At 38.4% G+C, this 26,506-nt stretch overlaps 1 protein-coding gene across 2 annotated transcripts in view; it reads left to right on the top strand.

The window, feature by feature from the left end:
* The window catches only part of CENPF (centromere protein F), a 35,517-nt gene extending 29,093 nt beyond the window's left edge, over window positions 1-6,424 (top strand). The window contains exons 17-20 of one of the 2 annotated variants that reach the window (XM_059841056.1): window positions 159-345; window positions 1,047-1,526; window positions 2,828-3,021; window positions 5,541-6,424. In XM_059841056.1, coding sequence (XP_059697039.1) covers window positions 159-345; window positions 1,047-1,526; window positions 2,828-3,021; window positions 5,541-5,741 — 1,062 coding nt within the window. In that variant the 3' untranslated portion in view covers window positions 5,742-6,424. The remainder of the gene's footprint in view (window positions 1-158; window positions 346-1,046; window positions 1,527-2,827; window positions 3,022-5,540) is intronic. The other variant, XM_059841057.1, reaches the window with a different exon arrangement.
* Window positions 6,425-26,506: the final 20,082 nt, after the last annotated feature.

Raw genomic sequence — 26,506 nt, 5'->3', positions numbered from 1 at the left:
TAGTGCTATGAATTAGTTAATATGGTGGTGCTTGGTCAAAGGTTGGACTCTTGGAGGTCTTTTCAAACTTCAGTGATTCTATTACTCCATTTGATATTATAATGCTTAAAAGGAGGAATTATGTTTCTGGTGAAATAACTGAATTTCTTATTTTTTAGGCTGATAATAGTAACATTATAATTCAGCTGAAGAAGGAAAATGAATATGCCCACAGGAAAGTGCAGATGTGGATGAAATCCTGTAAGCAGCTGGAACAGGAAAAGGAAAAGTTGCAGAAACAACTAGCTGAACATGATGAGCTGCTTAAGAAGGAGAATCTGACTATGGCAAAGCATAATAAAGAAGGTAACTGAATCTAGATTGTCTTAATGCTTTTATAGTGGTGCATTAATCTGTAAAACTTTCTTATTCCCTAAAATGTCCACTTGCATATGCAGTTCTAGTACGGAGCATGATTCTTAACTAGGATAAAAAGTTACAAGTGCAAATGTCATACATTTTTAAAATCTAGCTAATCTTTTTTCTCTTAAAGGTGTTGTTTCTTTTCTCAGGAACAACACTAGGTCCTGAATAAATATATTGTCTTACATTTTTGGTGTAAGTGACTTAAGAAAGAAAAGGGGTGTTTTTCTTATTAAGTAAGTTTTGTGTGTTAGTTCTTCTATCATTTTCCACCAAGCTTTTCCCTCTGATTCTCATGCTTTGTTCTTAATATTTTAGCTCACCTCATGAGATGCACTGTATTGTAAATGATACTTAAAGCAAGTTAAGGGTGCAAATGGAGTGTTCAGAAATTACAGAATGAGAGGGAAATTGTTTCCTCATGCACTGGTCAAGGATTCTTTTCACAATTTGTATATTTGTGCTCTATTTAATAGTGACATTATTATGTCTATCATATTACTGAATTTGTTTCACAGACTTTTTTTTATAGTTGCAGTGTTACAAAACATGTAATTAAAAGATGCATGACCATTGCATAAATTCTTACGTATACATCTTTTATTATATCAGTTATATGAATAATCATGTTTTTCTTTGAAAAGATGCTGATGATAGTGCCATTACAGAAGAAATTAAGTTAAAATTGGAAGAATTGCAGGAATCTACAGAAATAAAGACCAGAGAAGCAAATGAGAACTTGGAGAAATACTGCTCTCTTATTGTTAAATATCATAAACTGGAGGAAGAAAATGAGATGCTAAAAACACAAGTCAGTTTGTTGAGTACTCAGCTGAAACAGCGAGCAAGTGATGCTGTCAGCACTCCTTTGCTGAATTCAGAGAAGTCATTAACACAGAAGAGCAAACATTCCATCAAAGACAGAAGGTCAGATGAAGATATTACTAAGCTTTCAAATAAAAGGCAGAGATGTGAAGACAGCAGGAAAGACAACAGAGAACCAAGATCTCCTGTTCCAGTGACTTCATTGAAAAAGAAAAGGAAGTGTGATATCTCTCAAAATCTGCAGGGTCAGGACAACACTGACTTTGAGCTAGATGGGCTTCCAGAAATAGTGCAAAAAGGTATTTATGTCATGTAAAGGCAAATGTTCTCTGAGCACAGCAAGTGTGCTTTTCTCTTTTGTTTTGTTGAATGACTTTCACTCTGAGTTGGTGACTATGCAAACGTTTTTGGTGAGAGCGATGGAAGGTGAAAGGAGAGAGATGTGGCAGTTCGTGCCAGGTTAGTTTTTGTGGAGTGCCCGTGTTAGACCCGCACAATACATTTCTGTAGGATTAATAACTCCCATTCTGCTAAGAGTTTAGTGGTCCTGGCAGTTTCCTGTGCTCCAATCCCCTCACTCACAGGTGTAGTGTGCAGTGAGGCAACTGAAGACCAGAAAATGGGAAGGGGTGGTGTCTGGAGGGAAGCCCATGTGTGTTCCCCAAGTTTTTGCTTATTTGTGGGCTTTTATTTCTTTCAATACCCGTAATTGAAGTGTGTTAATTTGCAAAACATTAAATCGACTAAAATTCCCTGAGTTGAAACTGACTTGCCCACAGCAGTAAGACATTAATCTTCATGCAAAGATTAATTAATTAACTCTCATCTTCATGAGAGTTCACTTTGTCTGCTGTGAATGCCATGAAATTAGGCAGCCTGGCACTCCATATAAGGGTTCACTGCAGCAGAGGGTAACTGAGGAGACTGTACAAATCAGGGCTTGAAAAATATCTTGTAAGTTCAGCTACCTATTAAGTTACCCTTTATAATTAATGTAATTGCCATCATTAAAGGACAAACCATAAGGATACTGAATAGCCTCAACTTTGCTGGTCACTCCCAGGAGTCAGGATTTCTAAAGATAAACATTATTTGCATTTCACTTTCTTACCAGCATTACTATATCTTCTCAAAGTAGCCCTGTTCTGAGGACATATGTGACAGTTCATGTTTGACTTTTACGCTAGATAGAGAGATAATAAAGAGTCTATACATAAATTGTTCTACACAGAGAAAAGTATTAAAAATCAAGAGCATCATGTCATGGTATCATGAATTAACCAGTACTGATTTTCAGTTTGAAATTACCCTCCACATAATAATGTACTTGTAAAGAAAAAGACCAAACACTCATTTGATTTTTTTTTTTTATTTTTCTATAGAATTTCTCTTGTAATTCAATGGTTCTTCTGTGATATAAAAGTTTTGCATTTGAATTTTGGAATATGCAAGATCTATTCAGCAATCTCTTTGTTCCATTTTCTCCAATGGAACAGATGATTTATTTCAATCAGCTAGTTTATTCCTATTGTGAAAAAAGAAATCCATTTGAGGAAGTGTAATTGCTTTAGGTTTTTATAGAAGCTGTTTTATTTTTCAGGGTTTGCTGACATCCCCAGTGGCAAGGTCAGCCCTTACATTTTACGTAGAACAACGCTACACCTCAGATCCAGTCCCCGTGTGGCTGCCTCGAGTGAGAAAAGGCCTTTGCCTGCACAGGACTCACAGAAGTGCAGACCAGACCATCTTGGTGAGCACTGCTCTTTGACACCTGGTGGCAGCAAACCACAAAAGGTAACTTGGAAAAATTTTATCTTTGGGTATGAAAGTCATGGGGAAGACTTAATGCTTCCATTAAATATACTCATCTTGCAAAGTGATTTTGAGGACATATTATTCTTTATGTTCCTCAACAACAAAGTGGAGAGAAGATCATAAATACTGAATGACTGAAACATGCATAGGTCTTACCATAGTATCAATGTGCAAATTGGTCATGTGCTTTTATTTGTGAGCTCATAGGAACAACCAGTGGGAAATGTAAATTCAATACAGGTATATTTCAGTTTCTTACAATGGGTATTAAAGAGCAGATGTTCCTTTTTCTATGGCTTCTTAGGGTGCAGAGAAAGTAACCTGCAAAAAGACTAACCTTTAGGAGTTTGAACTTGAAGTTTTCTGCAAACAGCTCTTTTTGAAATTTCTAGAATAACTACAGATATATGGGATGCTATTAATAACTACAGATATATGGGATGCTATTAAAGGGAACATTTGGATTATAAAGAGTGGGTTGTGTTAGAGGGGACATTAAAGATCTGCTAATTCCAACCTCCCTACCACAGACAGGGACACCTTCCACCTGACCAGCTTGGTCATGCTTACCAGATTTTGATGTTATCAAAACAAATAAATACTACACAGTTATGTTTTAAAAGTAGATTGTTATTAAAAAAAAGGTTAGTAACTGAAGTTTACATTAGCTTTGTGTTTTCATACTGCTGAATGTTTCGCAGTATGTCAGAGCAATATGTTCTAAGATGATGCAAATGCTTTGCAGATTATAGAAAATTGTTCCAACTTAAGGACAGAAATAAACCTTTTGTTGTCCAAAACCTCCTCTAAAGTTTGTAAAATATTATGTCAAGTTGAGCAGTAAGAGAATAGTTATTGGTAGCTCTTTGTATGAGGGCTACACAGAAATACATCAGTAGTTAAAAATCCTTCCAGTTTGCCAGGTTACACAAAAGTATTCTCTTGACAGTCAGAAGAATCTTGCACATAGCTTTTTGGGTTTTTTCTTTTTTTTTTTTTTTTTTTAATCCAGTTAGTTTGTATTAGCACATAAAGTATGTTGGCAAGATACCAAAAGTAAGTAAAGGCAAATGCCACGTAGTTTAGTGGCGTATAGCTTTTGAGGCCAGAAAGCACCATTGGGAAGACAAATCAGATCAGACCCATAATTTTTTGGAGCTACAGCAGTAGAAAATTGGTGTTTTGCAGTGAGAGTGAATCCACTGGATTTGTGTATGTTGTTTCAAGGGATAATTATCCCACTTGCTAAGAGTTGCTGCTTCTTACAGACATTGCCTGGAGGTCTGTGTTTTATTGCTGTTTCGTTAAGTGATGCCGATAAATTTTATTTATACTCATTTATGTCTGTTTCCCTATAACCTTAGAAATAAATGTGTTACTTGTAAAGAATCTGAGTAGTGAAAAAAAGAAAGGAAGCTTCAGTCACGGAAAGCTGTGTAGTAACCACTTGCCAGCATGGTGTAAGCTTATTATAGACTCTTGCTGACCATAGTCAGGGTTATACCAAGAAACAATTCATCAGTAACAATATTTTCTCATTTTACTGAAGGAGGGATTTGCCAAACATTCCTCCTTTGTCTAAATTTGTATTGTCTAGTTCCAAGGACAGGCTACTCCTCACCTTCAACAAGATCACAGTTATTAAAATTTCAGTGTTGGTTTTGTTCCCCCCAAGTGTAAATATGCAAAAGTCATCAGTTCCAGGAATTTGTGCCCTTCTCTCAGACACTGCTGAATATGTGTGTGGGTTTTATTTCAAGATGATGTATATCTGGGAATTTCTGGAGGAATTGCTCATATTATTTCATCATTTGTTGAAACCATTAAAACGTGTTGTTTCATGCTTTATATTAATGCAGTAAATGGTATGTCTTGTTTTGGAAGTGAAATAAACCTTGTTTCCTTCTCTTTGACAGGTACTTGCATCTATTTTATTTCAAATACCTAGTTTCAAACTTGCAAATTTCTCAAGGTGGTTAAAAACTGCCTGTCATGTTCATATGCAAATTTATTCACTTTTCAATGTGAATTTAATGTAGCATTTAAATTGAGTGCTTTGACTGCACATCGGTCAAAATGTGAAAGCAGTGGTTTCTGCCCAGATGTCAGCAAAAAAGTGACACCTGTGCTTTACATTTGCAGAATATGTAAAGAAAAAATTAAATACAGCTCTTGGTACACACTACCAGGTACTTTAGTAAACAGCTTAATAGTACTGTCTGTTCCTTGTGTAGCTTTTTCTGCTCCTGGAAAATAGCTTGCCAGCAGTGTAGCAGATATTTCATCTCATACCACAACAAAACAAGAGTTATCAAGCCTCACTGTTGTGTATTCAGAGTGATAAGTGCCTTAAAAATGTTTTTCTGCTTCCAATAAGTCTATGTCTTTTGCAAATTCCCAATATTTAGTCTTTTGCAGCAAGTCTTTCAACCCAAGGCAGAAAGCTAATACGGTTTTCCATTGCCAGTAAACAAGGATGGTTTTTTTGTGTGTTACAGGAAAATGATGAGCAGCAGTCCCAAGCTTTTCCACCGATGAATTCTACATCAAGGTCACCGCTTTGCCTGCATAAACAGTCCCCAAACCCTCTCTCTGATAATACTAGGGAGAGTCGCACAATGCACAAAGCAGATCATTCCCTAAATGAACAAGGATTATCTGAGCAAGATGAGCAAAAAGAAAATTGTAAGGTGCAGTAAATCTGAGTTAGTCACTACTCAGAATAACTGGTGCTCAAAACCAGTTTGTAAAATAAATACCAGAACTATATGGAAGGCACCATTTTCTCTTCTCCAATGAATAACAATATATGGGTTCTGCAGAGCTTCTCTGAGAATACTTACTAATATCAATAGTCACGCAAACTTTTGATAATAATAGTGAACAGATATAACTGATCTTTTTATAGAATCACAGAATCAATTAGGTTGGAAAAAACCTTTGAGGTCATTGAGTCTAACCTATGGCCTAACATCACTTTGTCAACCAGACCATGGCACTGAGTGTCACATCCAGTCTTTTCTTAAACACCTCCAGGAATGGTGACTCCACCACCTCCCTGGGCAGCCCATTCCAATGCCTAATCACCCTTTCTGTGAAGAACTTCTTCCTAATGGCCAGCCTAAGCCTCCCCTGGTGCAGCTTGAGTCTGTGTGTCCTCTTGTCCTATTGCTGGTTAACTGAGAGAAGAGACCAGCCTGGCTACAACCTCCCTTTAGATGTAATTGTAGAATTTTCTGTAAATACTTCTTTATAAAGCTGTTAAAAAAATTAAAATATAGAAAAAGTGGCTGCATTTTGCCATGTAGTAATTGTTGTCATTTTTGTGTTCCAATGGTTGATTTACAAATGGAAAATAAACTTACTAAAGCATCTAAAAAAACTAGTTTCCAGGAAAAATGTGGCAAACACTATTGGATGATTCAAAATGGAACAATGCCTTACTTTCTAAGTGCAACACAAAAATAGAGACCCAGATAGGCCTGTGCACTGGATGCAGTTTCTATCTCGTGTTTGGTGTCTTGGTATCCCTTCTTCCTGATGGAATGATACTGTGCAAATAGGGGTGAGACATGATTCCAACAAAGCCAAAGAGGCCTGCCTGTTTCCCTCAAACGAGGCATCTGACAATGTACTTCCCTAGCTGAAGGTTATATGTTGATCTTCACATCTGCCAACTGGCCGTTGGCCAGCCAGTAAATTTCAGCATGATGGGGGTGAGCGCTTTGTACCTGGCCAGCAAGGGTCCTATCACAACAATTTGTTCTTGTTCTACCAGCAGTGGCTGGCTGCTCCTCTGCTGCAGGTTACTCTTCACTTTGACAATGCTTAGCCTCAAATCTGTCTCTATGAAAATCCTTGAAGACCTGTACCTGACATAAGGAGAATGGATGTGTTGGGAAATGTTCAAGTGTCAAGAAACATCTGCGTGGAATGCCCTAGGTTACCTTCTTTTCATTCAGGAAAGATCTTTGAGATATCAAATGACAGTGACTTTTCTGGAAATAGGATACAAGGTTCTGGTATGATCAATACAAAAAAAATAACTCCATCCAGTTCATGACAGTACACTTGAATTTAGAATGATTCATTACAAAAATGCTCATCCCAGCCTGTGAATTTCAAAGGTCTAACTGGGCTTGCTCAGCAGCACAGACCAATTTACCACTATAGAAAAGGGTGACATCAGCCACATCAGTCATTATCCAACTAAGCTGAAATGACTTGCTGATAATTCATTTTGCTTATGCTCACCTGGCCTGGCCAGGTATTAGGGAAATCAAGCTCTTGTACATGCCCTAAAATTCCCTAAAGCTCCAAGATACCCAGAAGAGAGGCATTTTCACATTGTTGTTGTTACTGTGTCAGAAAGATGTTGTTTCTTCTTTCAACAAAAGTGTGTAATGTTTTCTACAGCTTGAAAACAATTCCTTAAACTAAGAGACAATACTTATGTTTCAAGCTGAACTTTAGAAATATAATTTATACCTTCTACTTCATGGTTAGTTTTACCCTCAATGCAGAGGGGTTTTCTCTTTTTTACATATACATACACACCATTACTCTGCCTTTCTTACAGTACTGTCTGTTAGAATGCACTCAGTTTAGGATAAGTTATCTACTCATCAGTCTAATCAAAACATCTTTAAAGAAATTCAACATTTGTATCAAACATATGTAACAGAATCAGGCAAATGACAATACTTTTCATTATTCAAAAGATCAAAATCTTGCCACACAAACTATCCTTCAGTAACTAGAGATACCAGGGCTTGGAGTCACAGCAGTAGATCTTGTGGCTTTTTCTTAAACATCTCAAGTTGTTTGTTAACTCAAGTGTTGGGTAATTAAAACAGTCCCTGTAGACCTATCTTAAAGGATGCATTTTATTGCCTCATCTTATGTCAGGATACTGTCAAAGCTCATAAAAGTTAAATTATTTCAGACCAAGTTTTGTATCTTGATAAAGGAATCATCTGTGGAACTAGCAATTTCTTTTAAAAATTAAGAGTCTTGAGATAGAAGCATGGGTATGAAGAGGCTTTGGTAGCCGATAATAGAAAAAACCCAAACAAAATGGGTGTGTTTTACTTATCCAAATCATTGTTTTTCTGTTCTAATCTGATGCCTTGAAAAGGGTCCCACTTGGAGAAGAGTGTGGAAAAAACATCTATCTTTAGAAAGTTGTCTAATCTTAACCAGACAAATTTAAACAACTATGTTATAGTGAAAGAAGTGACTGTCATCAGTAAAAAAAAGCTTTGAGACTTTAGTTGTTGCATATTTTCCTACATGGCTGCATTTGTATTTTATAAACTTTTATATTTCATTAAGTGTGAAATGTTTGCATTTTGAAATGTTACAATGTCTGGGGTTTTTTTAGCAACTAGTATGTATTGGAGTACTGGTATGTATGTATTTTGCTGTAGGTTAAGATTTTTAAAGAGGTCCTCGATTAATGCCTGAATCTCTTGGATGTGGTACTTCATATTTTACATTCCCTTGCAAATTGATGAGACTTCAGGTCACAATCCACACAGGGAAGCTCTATCAAGAACATAATTTCCAACCTATATATATATATATATATATATATATATATATATATATATATATATATATATCAAACATGCGGTACAAAAAAATCTGAGTACCTCATCAGGATTCCTAGTAGGATTGCATAGGATGTGTTTTGTCATCTCTCTGTAATGAATGAAAGAACACTTGTATGTGTCTTTCTATTCTGACTGTAAAAGTCCCTGTAAAAATGTCTTTGGTGCTCTGCTATTGTTCTTAGCATGCTAACCTGGTTGTTGCCATAGTGATACTGTGTTACATCACAGGAAGATGCATTAGCTGGATCTCTTCTTCACCTTCCTGTTTACCCAAGCTTTACATTATAATTGGGGTAAAATCTAGCTTGCTGTTCCAAGTGGTTTTTCATGCTCCCTGAAATGCCCAGAGCTGTACATTAAAAGTATGTTGCAGAAATGCTGGCATCCTTCTGCCATGTTCCCCCTCAGCTGATGGAAGGGTCTGTGTGGTTTGTGATGTTCAGCTCTTTCCTCAGACTTTGAACTATTTTCTCGTTTTTGCCTAGTAATGAAAGAAAAACATAAGAGGAGATTTTTTAGTTGGCTGGTCTTCCTGGATTCTTATTATTAAGGGCCAGTGCTTGAACTGATCTCTCAGGTGTCAGAATTTAAAATGTTTAAAATATCAGATCCTGCCATGAGTTGTGGAGCCCCCTTGTCTGCAGGGGTTATCACAAGTTCTCTGCACTGCCCTGCATTTCCACCCTTGGGGACAGTGCTGCCATTCTTATGTTTGTTGGCTCACTGGGACCACTTGGAAAAGTCTGCTCATCCAGTGATGGCCACTGGGAGGGAGAGATGGAGCTGAAAGAAGAATCACACTCTCACTATCCAGCTAGTTTTGTTGGTGTGCCCTACAGTTAATACAAATTAATACACTTTTAAGCATGAGGAAAAAAACCAGTGATGAATCCAAATGTGCCTGATCTCAGAAGCGTGTATTGGATAACTAAGCAAATAGTACCCTAAAACCTTTTAGGTGATGACAGAGAAAAGTGCAACACACACCTAATGGGGTGTGCAACACCCTCTGCAACACATGCCAAACAAGTTCCCTTTACACAGGTAACATTGCTGAACAATGTAAACACTGTAGGAAAAAAAACCCCAGTGCCACTCCATGGCCCAGGTGCTGGAGAACACTCCAGATTTGTCCCAGAACTAGTTTCAGGTGCCTTGTTCTTGCTGTTTGAGATTTCAGCTGTCTAACCCTTAAAATGATTCCACCTGCCTCTGCTTTGGCTATCTTATCCTAAATAGCCATAAATTACAAAAGGCTGCCAGCAATTTTCTGCAGAAAACAGCAATTGAAAACAGCTGTTTGAAATGAATGATGTTGACAGCTGGATGCAAGGTGGACTGTGGTGAAAGCAGGGTGCAATAGCAGTATTCAAATGCAATGTTGGACTTGTTTGATATACGGACTAGTCTATCTATAGTTCCAGGGACAGGAGATAGGAGATAGGAGATGATCTAGACAGATAGATAGATTTTTTTTAATATATATAATATATATTATTTATATGTATATAAAAAAATATATATTTGTGTGTGTGCATGTTCTCTGACCTACTTATATGCACACCCAAGCACTTATTTCAGTATAGAGTTCAGAAACTCTATGGAACATAGAAAAACAGGATGTAGTTATGAAACAGCTAAATCTGTTTGGTTTTTGCATGGTTTTATTCCTGGAAGCTTTTTTAAGAGCAGACAAATCATGATCTCTATTGACAATACAGCTGTTGAAATACTTCAGTGAAAGGTCTGATGGGTGCATAGAAAAATCAGCAGCTCTTTGTATTTTGCTTTTCTGCTACTGTGCTTCATAAATTAAACAGATGGAAGCTTAGTGAGTATCTGCTGTGTGCTAGATACAGAGGTTCCTTTATTTCAGGGCTCCTTTATTTAGGTGGCCTGCTGAGTACCACATAAAATACAGTGTAAATATATTTGATCTTGTGAAGGAAGATTCACTTTTTCATGAAGGTTGTGTATCCACATCAGACTACTGATTTTTTTTCTTCTAGAGGCAAAATGGGAAGTTGGAAGTTATTAATTGTGGTTGGGGACTGCTTCAATTCTTTTTTTTCAGTATAGAGAACAGGAAGTATTCTGTATTCTTTTGACCTCAAATTGAAAAATAGTCTGTTTTCAGTACTGTTGTTGATATTTAAACTTATGTGTGGTTTTAGACACTGCTAGGCACTGAGGGATTGAAGATTTTAGTTCTTCTGAGGGAAGCGTACTTTGGATTAACTTAACTTTGGACTAACATAATTACCTTAGATTCCGATCATGGAGGCTAAAAGTAGTAATGGAGAAGACTGATACTTCATCCTCTGGGATTATTCCTTCTCTTCAATTTCTTGTGAAAAATTACAGAGGAAAGAATCTATTTTGTGATTCCCAGATCTCCTACTTGCTTCACTGCTTGTTTAACTTGGTTTGTTGCACCTTTACTTCTCTTTTTATATAAGTGTTTGGTATCTGGCTCCTGATATTATCTTCAGGCCATCAAATTTATGTATTTTTTTTCATGCTGAGACACATGAAAATATTGGTTTATATCTAAGAATCTAAATAAGAATCTCCCACAAAGTGCACATCCCCTTACACTGCTCTAAGTATGATTGGGAAGGGTACCAAATGATTGGTTTGTTAAGGTGTCTCCATCCCCACTGCTGACTTCTTTGACAAAGCAGCACTCTTGTGTTGAAAGCATCATTTTAATGTGCTCAAAATGACATGTTAAAAATGGAAGGTCAGTGAACCAGCTGCAGGGAAGACAATACAGATTTGAATGCGCTGCCAGAGCTTCCAAAATGTAGCTGAGTTTAAGGGTTGAGTTCCCATGGTGCTGGGCTACAGCTTAGAAGTAAAAGAGAGGGAAATTAAGGTCTTGTCTTTGCTCCAAAGATGATGCTTTGCAAAAACATAGTCAACCTAACCTGTTGTAGAACTGATGCTGGAATAGCCATATGCCATACTCAGATAACTAGGAAAGGGTTGTACCCTGCTCTGATGAACTTCAGCATAGGAGACCAAGTGTTAATTCTCCCCACTTATTTCTTATCTAATATCTCTTCATCAATAGAGGAAAGTGGTGGATTTTACAGTAATTTTTAAGGCAATTCTCCTGGGCTCAGCCACCACAGTTGCTATTTCTGCATTGCTGTCTAGGGTACATTGAAAAAAAATGTTGATGGGAATGTAAGTGATTGCTGGCTTGCTGTAGCAGGCAGGAGGATTCCACAAATTCACATCGTCCCAGCGGTACACTGGAGACACTTCTATAAATTCAGTAATGCAGCTATGATTATTCTTCTCCTCGCCTCCCAATTAACCAGTACTGCACATATTGTTCCCTGTCAAATATCTTATTTTGTCAGATGCCAGAGAGCAGTGTTGTTCTCTTTTCAAATTGCTGGCTTGATTTCTGGCAGTACTTGATTGCTTTAAAATGTACTTTCTGCATCCATTTTCCTCAATACTTAATTAACTGGAGAAAACTACTGAAATGAGGTTTCAGTTAAGTAGGTGTTTCACTTCTGTCCCCACTACCTCATTCATTTATTTCCTCTAGCTCACTCAAGTCCCAGAGACTTTGTCTTCCATTTGCAAGGAATTTTGCAGTTATCTTCCATTTTGCTAGATTATCTATCTTTTAGCTGAATTCTCCTGGAAAATCCCATTCTGAAAGATGCAGTTTCCATCTACATTAAATAGCAGAAAAGGCTAGAAACAAGAACCTCTTTTCCAGGTCACAGCTGTGCAGCATGAGCATTGCATGAGCATCATGTGGTACTTCTGTGCCTTTACAGGGCTGTCTTAGGCACCTACAGAGCAGGTAACTGCTAGAAAGCACTTGGTTCTTACCTTTAAGAGTAAGTTAACTTACTTTTGGTGGAGCATGTTCTATGGGAAGTACCTGCCTACAATAAGCTCCCATGGAGTAGTGCTCCATGGAACACACAGCATAAAGTAGCAGCAAATTAACCTTTTCTGTGTGGGAATAATGTGGAAGATTGCTACATCATAGCTTGGGACTGCGTGTAGGCCAAGGTTATGCCTACCATGGGCTCAGGTTCCTCATAAGTGAGACACCAGCTTAAACATCCAGAATTCATTGGAGCAAAACCAGGTGCTTTTTCATATTTTGTTGTGATCCCATGTGTTTCTCTATTTCAGCCTTACAAAGAACCAAGACTACTGGAATTAAAAAACATCAGTGATCCAGTATAATCATACTGGGAGAAGGGAAAATGATGCTGAAATGTGCAGTCAGCAGTCTGGATTGCAGGTAGCTAGTAAGCAAGTAAATAGCTCACCTATCTTGGAAAGTACAAGAGTAGATTCAGAATGGCAAATGATTGCAGAATGGACTGAGAGCATCTGACCAGTGTGGTTTGACTTGCTCAAGACTGGGAAAATTATTAATATCAATGTCAGAATGAATCAAGGGGAAAATGGATTACAGTTTAATCGATTAGGATTCCTGGAGCACCCTCACTGAACTTTGCTTTATTAAGAAATGATAATCATGATGGCCTCTTTGTTCTGCAGAGGAAGTCCTGTGAGTATTCGTGGCATGGAATGGAGACTTGAAGCTGTCGCACAGAAAGGGAAAAAAATGGGCAGACTCTGGGGAGCTTACTGGGGAAATTTTAAAACTCTGCCTCAGTTTGAAGGTCATTACAACAAGCATTTGATCTTGACCGCTTTAAGAGAAAATGACTTGTTCTGTTGAAACATTTAAAAGATAATGATCACTCTCCATGAGCTGGAAACACAAAACATCCAGTGCTTTAAAAGAAGTCACTTTTGTAGCTCAGAATATTGGTGTTCAGAAAATATGGAGCAAACTCCTTGTGATAGGGATCCAGTGGATTTCTTCATGCACATGCTTTGTCAAACTGACTGATGAGATTTGCAGTATTCAGCATTTTTTTCTATTGAGAAGTCTATGCCCTTAATGTCAGGGCATAGACATTAAGAAATGATAGACATTAAGAAATACCCAAGAAAGTTAAAAACAACTTTAAAACCTCTTCCATGACTCTAAAGAAATTCTCACAAAAATTTCTGAACGGATATCAAAGTTATTCAAACCTATCTCCAAGGCTGCTCTTTGTAAATATGATAAGGTCATTTCATATCTTCTGTGTTCGGTTTTGCTGATTTGACTGCTAAAGTGAACCTTCAACAAAAGGAAAAAATCCAGTATAGCAGCCAAGGCTATGGAAGGCCAAGAAGTGTGAGAATTTGTGGCCAGGCCTGCACAGTGCTGAGCTAGCTGATTGGATCCTGTGTTTAACTAGGTGAGTGTTAGTTTTACAAGTGTGTTTTACCTATGAGAGTTATAGAGTTTCCCCTCTAGACCTCATTTTAAAGCTTGGTGACCTATAACTACATCATGGTCTGGGTTAGGCTTGGTTTCAGAGGCCAAAGTAACCAATGAAGATGTGAAGAATCTACCATACACGTGTCCTCTGATAGTGAGAAGGATCATGTTTGGGTGCTTGTCCAGTTTTCCAGTTGTCTTCATGCTTGGAAACTCTGATTTACATAGGCAACTTGAAGAAATGGGTGTTTGCCCCTGCAGGCAGACCACTGAATGTGCACTTGAAATGGGATGAGCTCTGCTGTATAAATGGCCAGAGCAGGCAGTGAAATTAGTACATCCAGTTGAAACTTCAGAAGAAATGGAAGGAATTGAAATTAAACTATTCATGCTGGAATTTCTAAAATTTTGCTAAGATGGAATGTTCCTATTTTAAGTCACATGGGTAAGAGAACTTGTTTTACAGGATATTTCCCCTTCTGCCTGTGATGGGGCCACTGGGTCAGTATTGGTTTGGAAGAAAGTTTCCACATACCAGATCACTGACATTTTCTGTTGTGAGAAGAATAAACTTGGGTCTTGTGCTCATCTCAGAGCAGTCATTTTCATTTTTACTGGTTTACTTTTAAAACTTTCCCATGTGCAGTATCTAATTATGGTCCATTACAAAATGCTGTATTTAAATGGTAACAGTGCACAGGGCTGAAAGGGACTGTTTGCAAGTTGCTTATTCACTTTGATGATTAAGCCGCTAATTATTGCATTAGCATCCCAAACCACAGTCGTTTGTGATGTGTCTCCTCCTTAGGCAATCCCACCAGGCACACGGGCTAAGTAGGAAGGGTATGGCACTCTGAGAAGGGAAGGGCCAAGGACATGCAGGAGATAGTGCCAGGGATTAAGCAGAGATTGCTTTCTCCTGTGCCTGCTCCAGGTGTGGTACATCAAAAAGAGGGGGTTTTCTCCCTTAGAAATGTAAAAATAGATGTTTCCACTAATGGCTGAGAAAGACCCTATGACACTTTCTGCCAGGTCTTATTAGGAAGGCCAGACTTGCACAGCAATCAAAGGAAATTATTTCATTTGGTTGAATAAAGTGGCTTTTCAACTTCCACACCACTGTGATGTTCAGCTGCCTGTGCTGTTCTATGTTCCTGTCCTGAAATGTTTGGTAACACTGCAGTGTGCCGTTTATCAGATGTCTTCCATCTTTCCCTCACCTGAGATAAAACTTTTGGTGTCATTATACTGTATTTTTTGAAAATGAACACTTTATGATGCTCCTAAAAGCAAAGGCATAAAACAAGTGTAAGATATTGCTTTGTGTCTTCAGAAGCTTTTGGTTTTATATGATAAAATTCCCAGAAATAACTTACTTGGAACAGTTTGCTCATTGGAAGACTGATGGGCACTGGATCCCTCACCCCTGCAGGTGCTGTGTTAGTTTCCCATCAATTTCCTGAAATGATGCACTTACAGACCCATTTCAGTGGCTATTTCAAGCCCAGGAGATATGTTTTCAACTTTCCTGGATTATAAGAGCTACCCTTTTACTTGTAGCTCTTAGCAAGGACCAGCTTTTTTTTTCTTTTCAAGGAAATGTTTTTTATGGAACTGATAGCTTCTCAAAATGTATCTGAGTATGGATCAGGTTCTGCAGCAAATATGTCATCCTTGCACTTCTAAAGGTATAAAACTGATGGTGGATTTGAGCAATTCAAGCGGCTAGACAATTTTAACAAGCTTACTTGAGTGGAGGTCATTTCATTACTACAGAAAATGGGGGAACCTGTTTCCTCTGTGAAAATTTGTAGAAAAACTCTTCAATTTCTTAATTTGTGTGGTAGGAAAAAAAATTTGTCATACTCGATCATAAAAGAGTGTTTGAATATCCAAAGCTGGCCAGGTGAAAAGAGCCTTCAGCTGAAGACCTCTTAGCAGACCACTGAATGCAGTCTGCAGATGCAGTGAAACAGTATGAACAGCAGAAAATAATTTTACTGGAAGGATTGGTGCATGCTTTCTCCTGGGCATGCTGTTGGAGACTGCAGGTTCTAAAGCAAAAAAATTTATCTATCTTGGTTTCATATTTGAATTAGGCAACTAATTGCATTCTTCTTTCCCTCAGTCCCCATGCAACATCCCATAGAGTGTGTGACCATTTCCCTGGAAAAGCAACGGTGCTACTCTCTTTCTGAAAGCTGGAGAAGAGGCTGCAGGTACTAGAGCAGTGAATTCCCTAGCAAGTAGTGAGGATTGCTTGGATGTGGTGTGTGGAGAAACATGGATGGTGGATCAGGCAAAATGTTTGGGTGGGTTCAATCACCCTCGTGATGTTTAGCAGGCAGTAGACAAAAGTGGAGATTGTTTCAGGGAACAGATCTCAGACACTGTGCTGGAGCAAATTCCAGCAGGAACTTGGAGAGGAGAGTATTGGTTTTGGACAGCAAGAACACAGAAGAGCAGAGCCCAGTGAAGGAAGTACCCAAATAACAATTTGGGAGGCATCCAGTGTGGGTAAAAAAAAGGCATTGCAAAGACCTTGATATGTGTTTCCATCTTCTTATTTTGTCTGTTTCGTCCAGAAAGCAGTGATAAGAAATAAAGAAAGTTTGGTTTGAAGACAACAAAATAAAAGAGAAAAACAAGTTTTTGTAGGACAAAAGTCCGCTCACTATGAAATTTATTTCCATCACTGGCCGGTTCACTTTTAAAAGCCTCAAAGTGATTCAGCTTCCATTACTTTTCTTGTGGGAACTGTGCCTGGTCTAATAAATGTCACTGCTCACAAGCTTCTCGTGGTTGTAAGTTATGCTTACACTTCTTATTTAACCTTTCCAAAGAACACTTCTTTCTTCTGTGTGTGCTGTGTTCTTTTATAGAGGTAGCTTGGTTCTTTTTCCTTTCATTGATGCACAACTAAACATGCAAATATCTGATTAACAATAATATTTACATCAGTTCTTGGCCAATTTTATTCCTCTTTTCTGAGTTTCTTTAAAATTTTTAATCAGTATTTTTGAAGGAGAAGGCATCTGACTTAGGCTCAGCTCAGGTGCAGAACAATGCGTTCCTAGATATCAAACATGTTGCACTATGGGGCATAGTGAAAATCTGCCACTGCCTACAAACTCATCCTTCTGGAAGCAATCATGTACCTTCAGTTTCCTATTAAAGGTTTCTCAGCTCTATCTCTAAGGCAACAGCTGACCTTACAAATATGCTCACATCGTCTAGTCAGATGTAAAATACATATCCTCTCAAATTGAGGTGCAGCTGCTGATTTTTTTTCCCACAAAACCAAGTTAAATTTCACTAATTTAAACTCAGATAATTCCCTAAACTCTTTTTCCACCTACTGCCTGTCAGTCCAGCAACTAAACAGTTACCAAAACACCACATCTCCCCTAACTGTAGCACTTTAAAAGACAAAATAACATTCTGCATTCTAATTATTTTATAATTCCTTTGATTTTTGTTTATTCAATGTGCAAATCGTGTGCAACTCCCACATGCCAAGTGTTGAAGGAGGTATAATTCTAAACGGTTAAAAATTTGCAGAAAAAAATAAGTCAAGGTAGTTTGTTTAAAAGCCAATCTCTGACAGTTTCTGAGAAAAGTTCCCACCTGACTGTGCTGCAGCAATATGAGCTTTAGAATGCAATCTCTGAGTCCTTGACCATGAAACATTTAGATCATCTGACCCAATGAAATGTCTTTTTGTGCAGAGGCTTTTAAAGTAAGATCTTGAGAGGAACTCAAGCATCAGATCCCTCTCAAGGCTGGAATTAGCAGGCTCAGTCCCTGTGGGACATGGGAGAAGCACAGGATGAAAAAGCCCCATGCCCCAAGCTCTGTACGCTGGGCAGGGCCCCTCCAATTAGAAGGCAATGCAAGGAAGGCTGTAAATGAACTTCTGCACCCTCTGTGGAGCCCACAGATCTGCAGCAGGCCCTTGGGAATGTGTTTTTATCTCTTTTTTTTCCATATAATTCAAAGTCTGTAAAGAAGAAGGAATTTATATTATCAGTTATTGGGAAACAGAAAAACATAGTGCCTTTTAAATCAGTGCTGCAGCCTCAGTTTGCAGTGCTTGAGTCCCCTATTTTACTCCTGCAGTTTCACCTAGAGGAATTAGTTCAAAAGCCCAGTTTAGCTGCTGGATTTGGATCTTCTCAGCCTTTGGAGTCTGTCTTCCCCTTTCATGGGCAAGTGCTTCAAGCAAACTGGGGTAACAGCAAAGACAATGGCAATGCCACTAATGCCTCTTTCTCTGTGAATGACTTCTATAAGGAAAACAGTGTCTTCTTTCCAATTTTTTCAAGGGGCAGTTACAAGCTCTGCTCTCAGGAGAGGACTCTAAACCCTGGATTAACACAGGAAAATGTGCTTTTGCTCATCCTAGATAAGGTGCCAGACTTGCAGACAGGAAGACAGGAGTGTGGCTGTGTATTTGTGCCTGGCACTTCTTTTGTTTTCTCCACCGGCCTCTTCCCTCTCAGCATGGGAGATGTCCAGACAAGCATTTTGAGGTGTATAATCCTCAGCAGGCACCACCTGGGGAGCCTTAATGTTGGACTTAGAATTTTACATTTTGTTCTGGTGACCAAACTCCTAAATTCAAGCTATTGAATTGCCAAGTCTTCTTACTGGATCTAGTCACAGCCTCCAAGCCTATTTTGCTGTTCTACTCCAGAAAAAAGCAGTCACAGCAAAAAAGTGCAGCAGCAAACGTCCTTTGTGAACAGGTTTTATGTAATTAAAGCCATTCTGCATGCTAACTACATTATCTGTCTTTTAGGAACAGTATTAGACAACAACACACAAAAATGTACAGAAAAATCTCTCTTTACCAGCCCTCCATGGAAAACATCCTTATTTCTGCTTTGGTAAGGGGAATTTCTCCTTACTTTTTATTAAAATTGCATGGTAGTTGATCTGCCATAAATTGTTGCTTAGCATTGATGTACAGCATTTCTACTGGAGATGACAGAATATTTAATATTAGATTTTTTTTTTGCTCACCTCATCAAGGTTATGCCTCTTACTTTTAATGTGAATTTGAAATACATCTTCTAATGCCCTCAAAAAAAGTATAAAATGGAACATCAGTGCAAAAAAACTCAACTGTTCAAGGTCCATATACTTTCAAAATGAAAAATAACTACTCAGCCTGTTTTTCAGATCACATAAAATACATCCTAACCTTCCACTTTTGCTCCATCCCCTCCCCATCTGCCTGTAAGCAGATCTAAAAACTAAAATCTTAAGCATTTTAAGGTTGTTGGATATTGTCATTCCAAGTGCATGTGTTTGGCAGGAACTATGTTAGGGAAAGACTTTTGTGTATATAATTATAATTTCTTCTTCTACTTTTAATAAAAAAATATAGGAGTACTGGTGCTCCCCATCACAATGTAGTAGTCCTCCTCTGTGTTTTTGTGGGGCCTAAGTCTCTCTTGCTACTGCCAAGTTCTGTCCCACCACACTGACTGAGTGAGACTGCTGGGGGCACTGGGGTGCTGGGCAGTCCTGCAAGCAGCCTCCTAGGTTCATTTATAGCTCTTGTTCCTTTGTTCAATATATGGTGCTACTCAAAGAGGGCTTTGGAACTGCCTCTAGCCACCACTTGTTAGACTCTGAAGGTCATTTGCATGATCTGTTTGTTCTTAGGTCTGTTTTTCAGGAACTTCTTAGGGAAACACTGAAGGTTGGACTTCCATGCTCATAGTTTGTTTAATAGGTGCACTAGGGAAAGGGAGATGTCTTCAGGAAGTTCTCTCAATAACTTTTTTAGAGCCATGATCAGCTATGAGCAAAAGATGTGTGAATTGGCAAAAATAAAGACCTATCTTTATTTTATTCTACCTAGGGAAATTAGGTCTCCAGGTTCTGCAGTCATAATTAGATCTAACCCAATGGCTGCATTTTCAGCAATGTCTGCAATGAGCTGGAGGGCTCAGCAGAGCTGGTTTGGTTTTATACTGTATATTAGAATTGAGAGGGCATTCATGATTTTATCTGTAGAATACTGGCCTAAATAAATGGAAGCTTTAAAATGTACCTATATTATTAATCCTGCAGGGTAGCTAAGGCCACTAGTTGTGTCTGTTTCTTAGACATAAAACTTATTTAGAAATTCATCTTGTGCTTTAAAATGAAAGGATATAATTGATTGTTCACTTTTATTCTGCAGAGCAAGTAAGTTCTCTTATTAGAGACAACCCAAGAACAGCAAAGGGTGATTTTTCACATATTTTCAGTAAACTTTATTTTTGAGGGAGGAGTACACAGCACCTAAACCACCTCCCTCAAAAGCCAGCAGAGTAATCCTCTCACCCTGCAGGCCTGAGCAGGGACACAAACGCACAGACCCTTAACTTTTTTTTACTGTATCTGGGCTGGCCCCATGCTTTGTGACCTTTTCAGAGTAAATGAATTGGTGTCTTTCAAATCTGCTGGTGTTCCTCCTAGTGAATCCAGAAAATTCACTTCTAAATTGGACCTTATGTTTGTCTGAAAACTAAAATACCTAGAAGGAAGGAGGGGAACTCCTACCTTTAACTGATTACTCAGAAAACAAACTAACAACTTGTGTCATTGGCCCTCTTTTTTTTTTTTTTTTTTTTTTTTTTTTTAAGGGGCTTAAGAATTTTAACTCAAATCCTCTAAATTGAAAAAGAAATACCTTGGTGTCAGGCTGAGATGGATTGACTTGGGGGCGTTGGCACCTTTCTAGCATCAAGCCCTTAAAATCTTAAACATTGAGATAAAATCCTCTATCAAAGGAGGAGTTTCTTCCAGTTCAGATGCAGGCAAGAATTTGCTTAGGAAAGGGGCACCCAATTTTGTCACTTTTAACAGGGCCATAAAGGGCTCTGTGATTTATCACAGCTCTCTAAATATTAAAAATGTGTTGATTTACTCTTAGAAAGTACAGAACATGAGCCCAGAAAAAGTTGCTGCCTTTGGACACCAGCAGCATGAAGTGTGTTTGGCTCTAACATTTGTGTGGATCATTTACTTGAGACTGCACATATCCTAAAGAAAGCAATCACTGCATTTCTTTATTTTGCTTTGATAGGAGGGAGGAAGAACTCTAAACACAGACTCTTGCTCTGATGAACTTTGCTAGAGAAGACTCCATGGGTTGCTAGCTCAAGTTTGGCTGGGAGCTGGAATGAGACAGTTGTAACAATAAAATCCATCACCATTCTGTATAAAGGAATGAGCTTGAGAACAGGGTTAGCAAATGTGATATTTCCATGTTTCTACTAGAAGCCAGTGGGAAATACGAGGCTGGCTGAGAGTATTTCTGTTCAGCTACTCAGTTTAGATCATGACTCCCATACAGTGCAGTCACAAAAGTGTTCATCCAGTTAAACTGAATCAGAGTTACACTTTGCTGTCATTAAAACCACCAGTTCTTTACACTGATTTGTCAAAATTTTGTTTCTCAAAGAATTAAATATTAAAGTCAAAGCACTTCCTCATTTTGGTAACAACTTCTAATCAAAATATCATTTGTAAGATCCTGGAGAGAACAAAGGTACTCTTCTTCTCTGTATAAACACACAAATTGTCAGGGTCTCTCTTCAACACACAGGATACAAACAAGGTTTTACAATACCAACTAAAGAGGCAGTGGTTTCAGAGTCATTAAACAAAAGTGCCTAATCTTTTTACTAGTCTTCCTTTTTTACGAATCAGTCTTGTAAGTTTTAAAATTACTGATTTTGACAATTCTGTTGATCAACTCCCAAAATATTCTAATCCATTAATTTCATTGATGTAAAAGATCTATGCCTTTTGTGAATAATCAGTTAAAAATGGTTCCAGTGAAGAAAGGCTCCAGAAGATAATTTTAATATTGTTTATTTATTAGCCTTAACAAATTTAGCTTGCCTACAGTAAAAGGCAAGATAAATATGTTAAGACTAATACATTAAGAGCATGACCCAGAAAATCTCTTCCAACTTTGTGATCCCACATTTCCCAAGCAAGTAGCTGAATCCTTTATCCCCAATAGAATCCGTCTCCTCACTGCATACAGCCATTTGTAATAGGCTCTTGTGTCATGTTTTCAATTTTCCACTAGATTTCTACTTTAGTATTTTGATATCAAGCTTAGAAATAGTTAAAAGGGACAAACAAACATTTGACTTACACTTCTTCAAACTGTAATCCTGGAGAAAGTGGCATTTCAGAATCATGACTCCACAATTCACGATTCTGCCACAAAAATGAAATGGAGAAAAAAGTAAATAATTTGTTTAATTATCTTTCTGTTATCATTATTTATTTCCATTCAGAATCCCAGGGGAAATAATCTGACTCCACAACATACCAAAATCACAACTATATCACATTCCAGCTCATGTGAAATAAATGTCATGTGTGTCAATCACTCGTGGAAATAATGAACAAGTACTATTATTGGGTAGGTTCATGTTAGCAGAAATGGAAATCAGCTTGTATAACCTGAGAGAAAGGAAGCAAATATAAAGAAAATCAGAATTTCTGCCAAAATTGAAAATCTTTACAGATTCCATACAAATGCAACAGCATTTTATTTAAAAGGACATGCAAAATACATTTGTGCTTTTGAAAGAGGACTTAGAAAATCAGATCAGGTCATCAAATGAAAGTAGGAGCTTCTTCAGCTCACATTGTTAATGAAGGTTTTGGTGGTTGGAATAAGGACTGAAATAGCACTACCAAGCACAAGGCTATCACATATCATGCCTGTGGTTCCTTGGCTGAGCTGTGTAGAAATTCAGCATGGCTGCTGTAAAGAGGCATGTGGGCCAAGGAACTACACAAAACGCCTCTATCAGGCATGGCTTTGGCTATTGTTAAGCAACTCTTATTTTTAAGTGCACTAAAATTTCCTAAATCAATTCACCATTCATCTTGAAAATCCAGATGACTAATTGAGTGCAACTTCCAGGCAAAATCTTGCATGACATGCAACTGTAGTCAGAGTGAATAGCACTTTGTCTGAACATTTCTGGGCTCCAAGTTATTGTTTGGATGGAATGAAAGGGTGTAAGCCAACCAAAAAGCAAGAGTTCAGTCAAGTAGGAAAGAACCCTGCTCTCAGAAGAGCAGATTTGTTTCGGGATACACTGTTTTCCACATCACAGTGTCTCCTTTGTGTTTCTCAGAGAGACCAGTTACTTTAGCTGCTCCTGTTTTATTCATAGATGCCCGTTGACCCTATCTAGCCCTGCATGCTGGATTTCTCAATTACAGCATTAGTCACTTCTCATAAGATAGTTGAATATTTTGGTTTTGCTCTTAACAAAGCTTCCCCAAAGCCACTGACTCCATTATCTGTTTCATTTCCACATAACCAGGACAACTTTTGTGTATGAGTAGTGTTTTCTGCCCTTTTTCCTTTGTAACTCACTGGGTACACTAACCTCAACTGCTGCTGAGAAAAGTGAGCAGAATGTGGTCTCATGTGTGCATCCTCTAAAAATCTGAAAGATTAAAAGCACAGTGAGAAACAGTTATGATTCAAATGATGTGTTTGAAAACAAAATTGTGTAACTTTTAGCATTGATGTCAGCACCTATATAAGCCTTCTGTCTCTTTGCTGTTGATGCCTGCATTGATGGTCTGCCTGGGGAGGAGCTCCTTTTTCTGGAAGGAGGATTATAATACCTATATTTTACAAGAAAAGGTTGATGTGATGTCTTCAAGATCCAAGGGGTAAAACACTGCTTCTTTTCTGTGAAGTAAATGCATGTTTTCCAAGGAGGTCCCCCAGAGCAGGTTTTATGAACAGTTTTGAAATGCCTTCTTCCTGTTGTGACTGCCCAAAGGCGTGTGAGGCTGCAGGAGGGGTGAAGTAGATGATCTTTAGGCACTAGGACTGTGAACTGGTGTGTGAGACAAAGCACACAGAGCAGTATTTGGGACAGCCTTTCTTGCAGCAGGAGCCAGCCTCAGAGTCCTTGAAGTGAACTTCTGACATGGCACAGAGAGGGGCTGCTGTCTGTCCTGGGATAGTTGCTCTGACCAGACAGTGGGTGACAATTTTCCAACAGTGCTCAGCTGATCTGAAAGTTAAAGAACAAAACTGACAGAAAAATTACATGAGAATTTGCTACGGACACTATTTCCAATAAAGTAGCTCACCCAGGAAGAATTTTAAGAACCTGTTTTCAAACTGGCTCAATTGGTTTTAAGAAGTGTAACTGACTTGATCAGTTCTGGGAGCCACAGTTGGTGGTTAGTTAGGAAAGCCATCCTGCCACTGTGCTTGAGCTAATTAACCAGTCCTTTACCTAGTTTCCTTTTCCTTCCTTCTCTTTACTAAGCTGAGGTTTCTAATAACAAGTAGTCTTGGGAAATTACAGAAATCCCATTTTCCTTGCCAGGGCTGACAGAAGGAGAACAGGAGACCTTTTTCTTCCTTGGGCATTGCGTATTACTGCCTATGGAATTGATGACTCAATGGCAGTCTCACAGTCCTCCTTCAATGGCATCTGTTCTCTCTCCTTGTGTGCCTGTGCAGGTGTGAGCATGGAATCATCTCACGAGTTTGAAGTCAAACAGAGCCACTGCTTTCCTCACAAATACCACAGGTGAAATTGTGATCTATTGCTATTCATCTCACTGGGAGAAAGATTTTACAAAACAAAATAATGCATGTTTGAACTGGATGATGTTTGTAAACAATATCATTGGAAATCTAATGGTAAACCCACTATGATTCTCAAATTATAGAAAGTCTTACAACCTAAATATAATCTGCTGAGGATTTTTGCCTGAGAGAGACACTGGACTATGGAAGGATGAAATGTTTTGCAAGAATTTGTTGAGGTGAGGTCCACTGGCAGAATTTGGTGAAGAACAAGACTACTCACATTAATATGGGGTTGTCCAGTTTCTGGTCTCTGGCAGAATATATAGAAATAGGATTAATTACTTTAAGGTCTTGGTTTTACCAATAACTAATGTTCTAAAATTCAGGGAATACTGTAAAACAATGCAAAGTGTGGGAATACAGAGAAAAATATTGGAATATCATTCTCTTGAAAATACTGTTCTCTTGAACACATTTTTGTTACATACACACAGCCATAACATGGATACCTGTCACTGTAGGCCATGTAGGGACAGAAACAATTCAGTGGGAGGACAGGTGCCAGGTGGCAAAACTGTGAGTCAAATATTATCTCTGCTTGACTAGGCTATAAAAAGCCACACTGAACAAACCTGCACATAACTGCTGTGCTACAAGCACTCCCCACACCACAGAGCACAGCTAACTAAGGGGAAAATTGCCTTTTTCATGTGGCTCAATGCGGCCTGTGTGACAGGCCTTATGCTGTCAGAACATCACACACCTTCTGCTTGTTTGGAGAAATTGCACTTGACTGGTGAGGCAGGAAGATCACATACAAGATCCTTCTCGTATTTCTCAAGGGCTTGAATTAGTCTGTCTCTTTTCTGCTGGTCCTTGTCTGTACAGTAAATATGAAAATACAGTCTGTTCCTGTTAAGTCAGTGATCAGGTCATATAGTATCGCTCTTCATTATTATTTTTGGCCACTAAAGATTATTCTGTCTCTTCCTCCAAGTAGCAATCAGAGAAGGCAATCATTTTACCTTTTACAGTTGGCTCTTGCTACTTCTGTGCTCAGCACGCATCTGAATTTGAAATCAGTGTGAGCCAGGACTCCTTTACATCACTCAAAAAGTCAGTAATGAGCTACTGGAGGGATAAGAGAGCATGGTGACATTTTGTTCCCACCCTGTGTATCCTTTCTCCTATCTTAGACAGAAGCTGACAGGTCAAAACAGAAGAGCTGAGACAGTTGAGTAAAGATTCAAGTCTACGTACTAAGAGTTGAGTTACCAAAGTCAGGCTGCCACTGTGGTCTTTGCAGGCAGCAATCCCAACAAAGTCCTCATTCTGCACTGGTCCAACTCAGCCTGAGAAGAGTAGGGTGACTCTCTTGTTAGTCCCTCACACACAAAATGAACAGAAACAGACTCAGCCCTTTGGTACTGGCACAGAAGCTGTGGATGACCCAAACCTGAAGTATCCAAGGCCAGGATGGGTGGGGCTCTGAGCAGCCTGATCTAATGCAAGGTATCCCTGGCAGTGGCAGGGGGATTGGAACCAGATGATCTTTAAGATCCCGATCAACCCAAACCATTAGATGATTTCATGACCTTCTGACCTTCCGGAAAATATGCAAGTGTGAGTGAAAATAAGAACACTTATTCTTATAATCATTATTACTATATAGCATATTATAGAATTTAATATGTAATATATATTATATATTAAGTATTATAAAATAATAATAAGGAAATGCAGGGGTTGGAAGCAGATATGAGCTACTCAAGACTATAGAAGCCTACAGGGGCATATTTATTTATACTGCAAAGCTTCTCACAATTCACTATCCTTTGTCAGAACCTTACTTTTAACAATAAAAACAGGAATGACGCATGACCAAAATATTCAGCTCTTTTTACCTGCTGTGCTCCTTCCATGCACAGC

The sequence above is a fragment of the Haemorhous mexicanus genome, chromosome 3 (assembly GCF_027477595.1).
Source record: "Haemorhous mexicanus isolate bHaeMex1 chromosome 3, bHaeMex1.pri, whole genome shotgun sequence".
In the NCBI taxonomy this organism is placed as follows: domain Eukaryota; kingdom Metazoa; phylum Chordata; class Aves; order Passeriformes; family Fringillidae; genus Haemorhous; species Haemorhous mexicanus.
The sequence above is the reverse complement of the archived record's forward strand: the minus strand, read 5'-3'. Positions and strand labels throughout refer to the sequence as shown.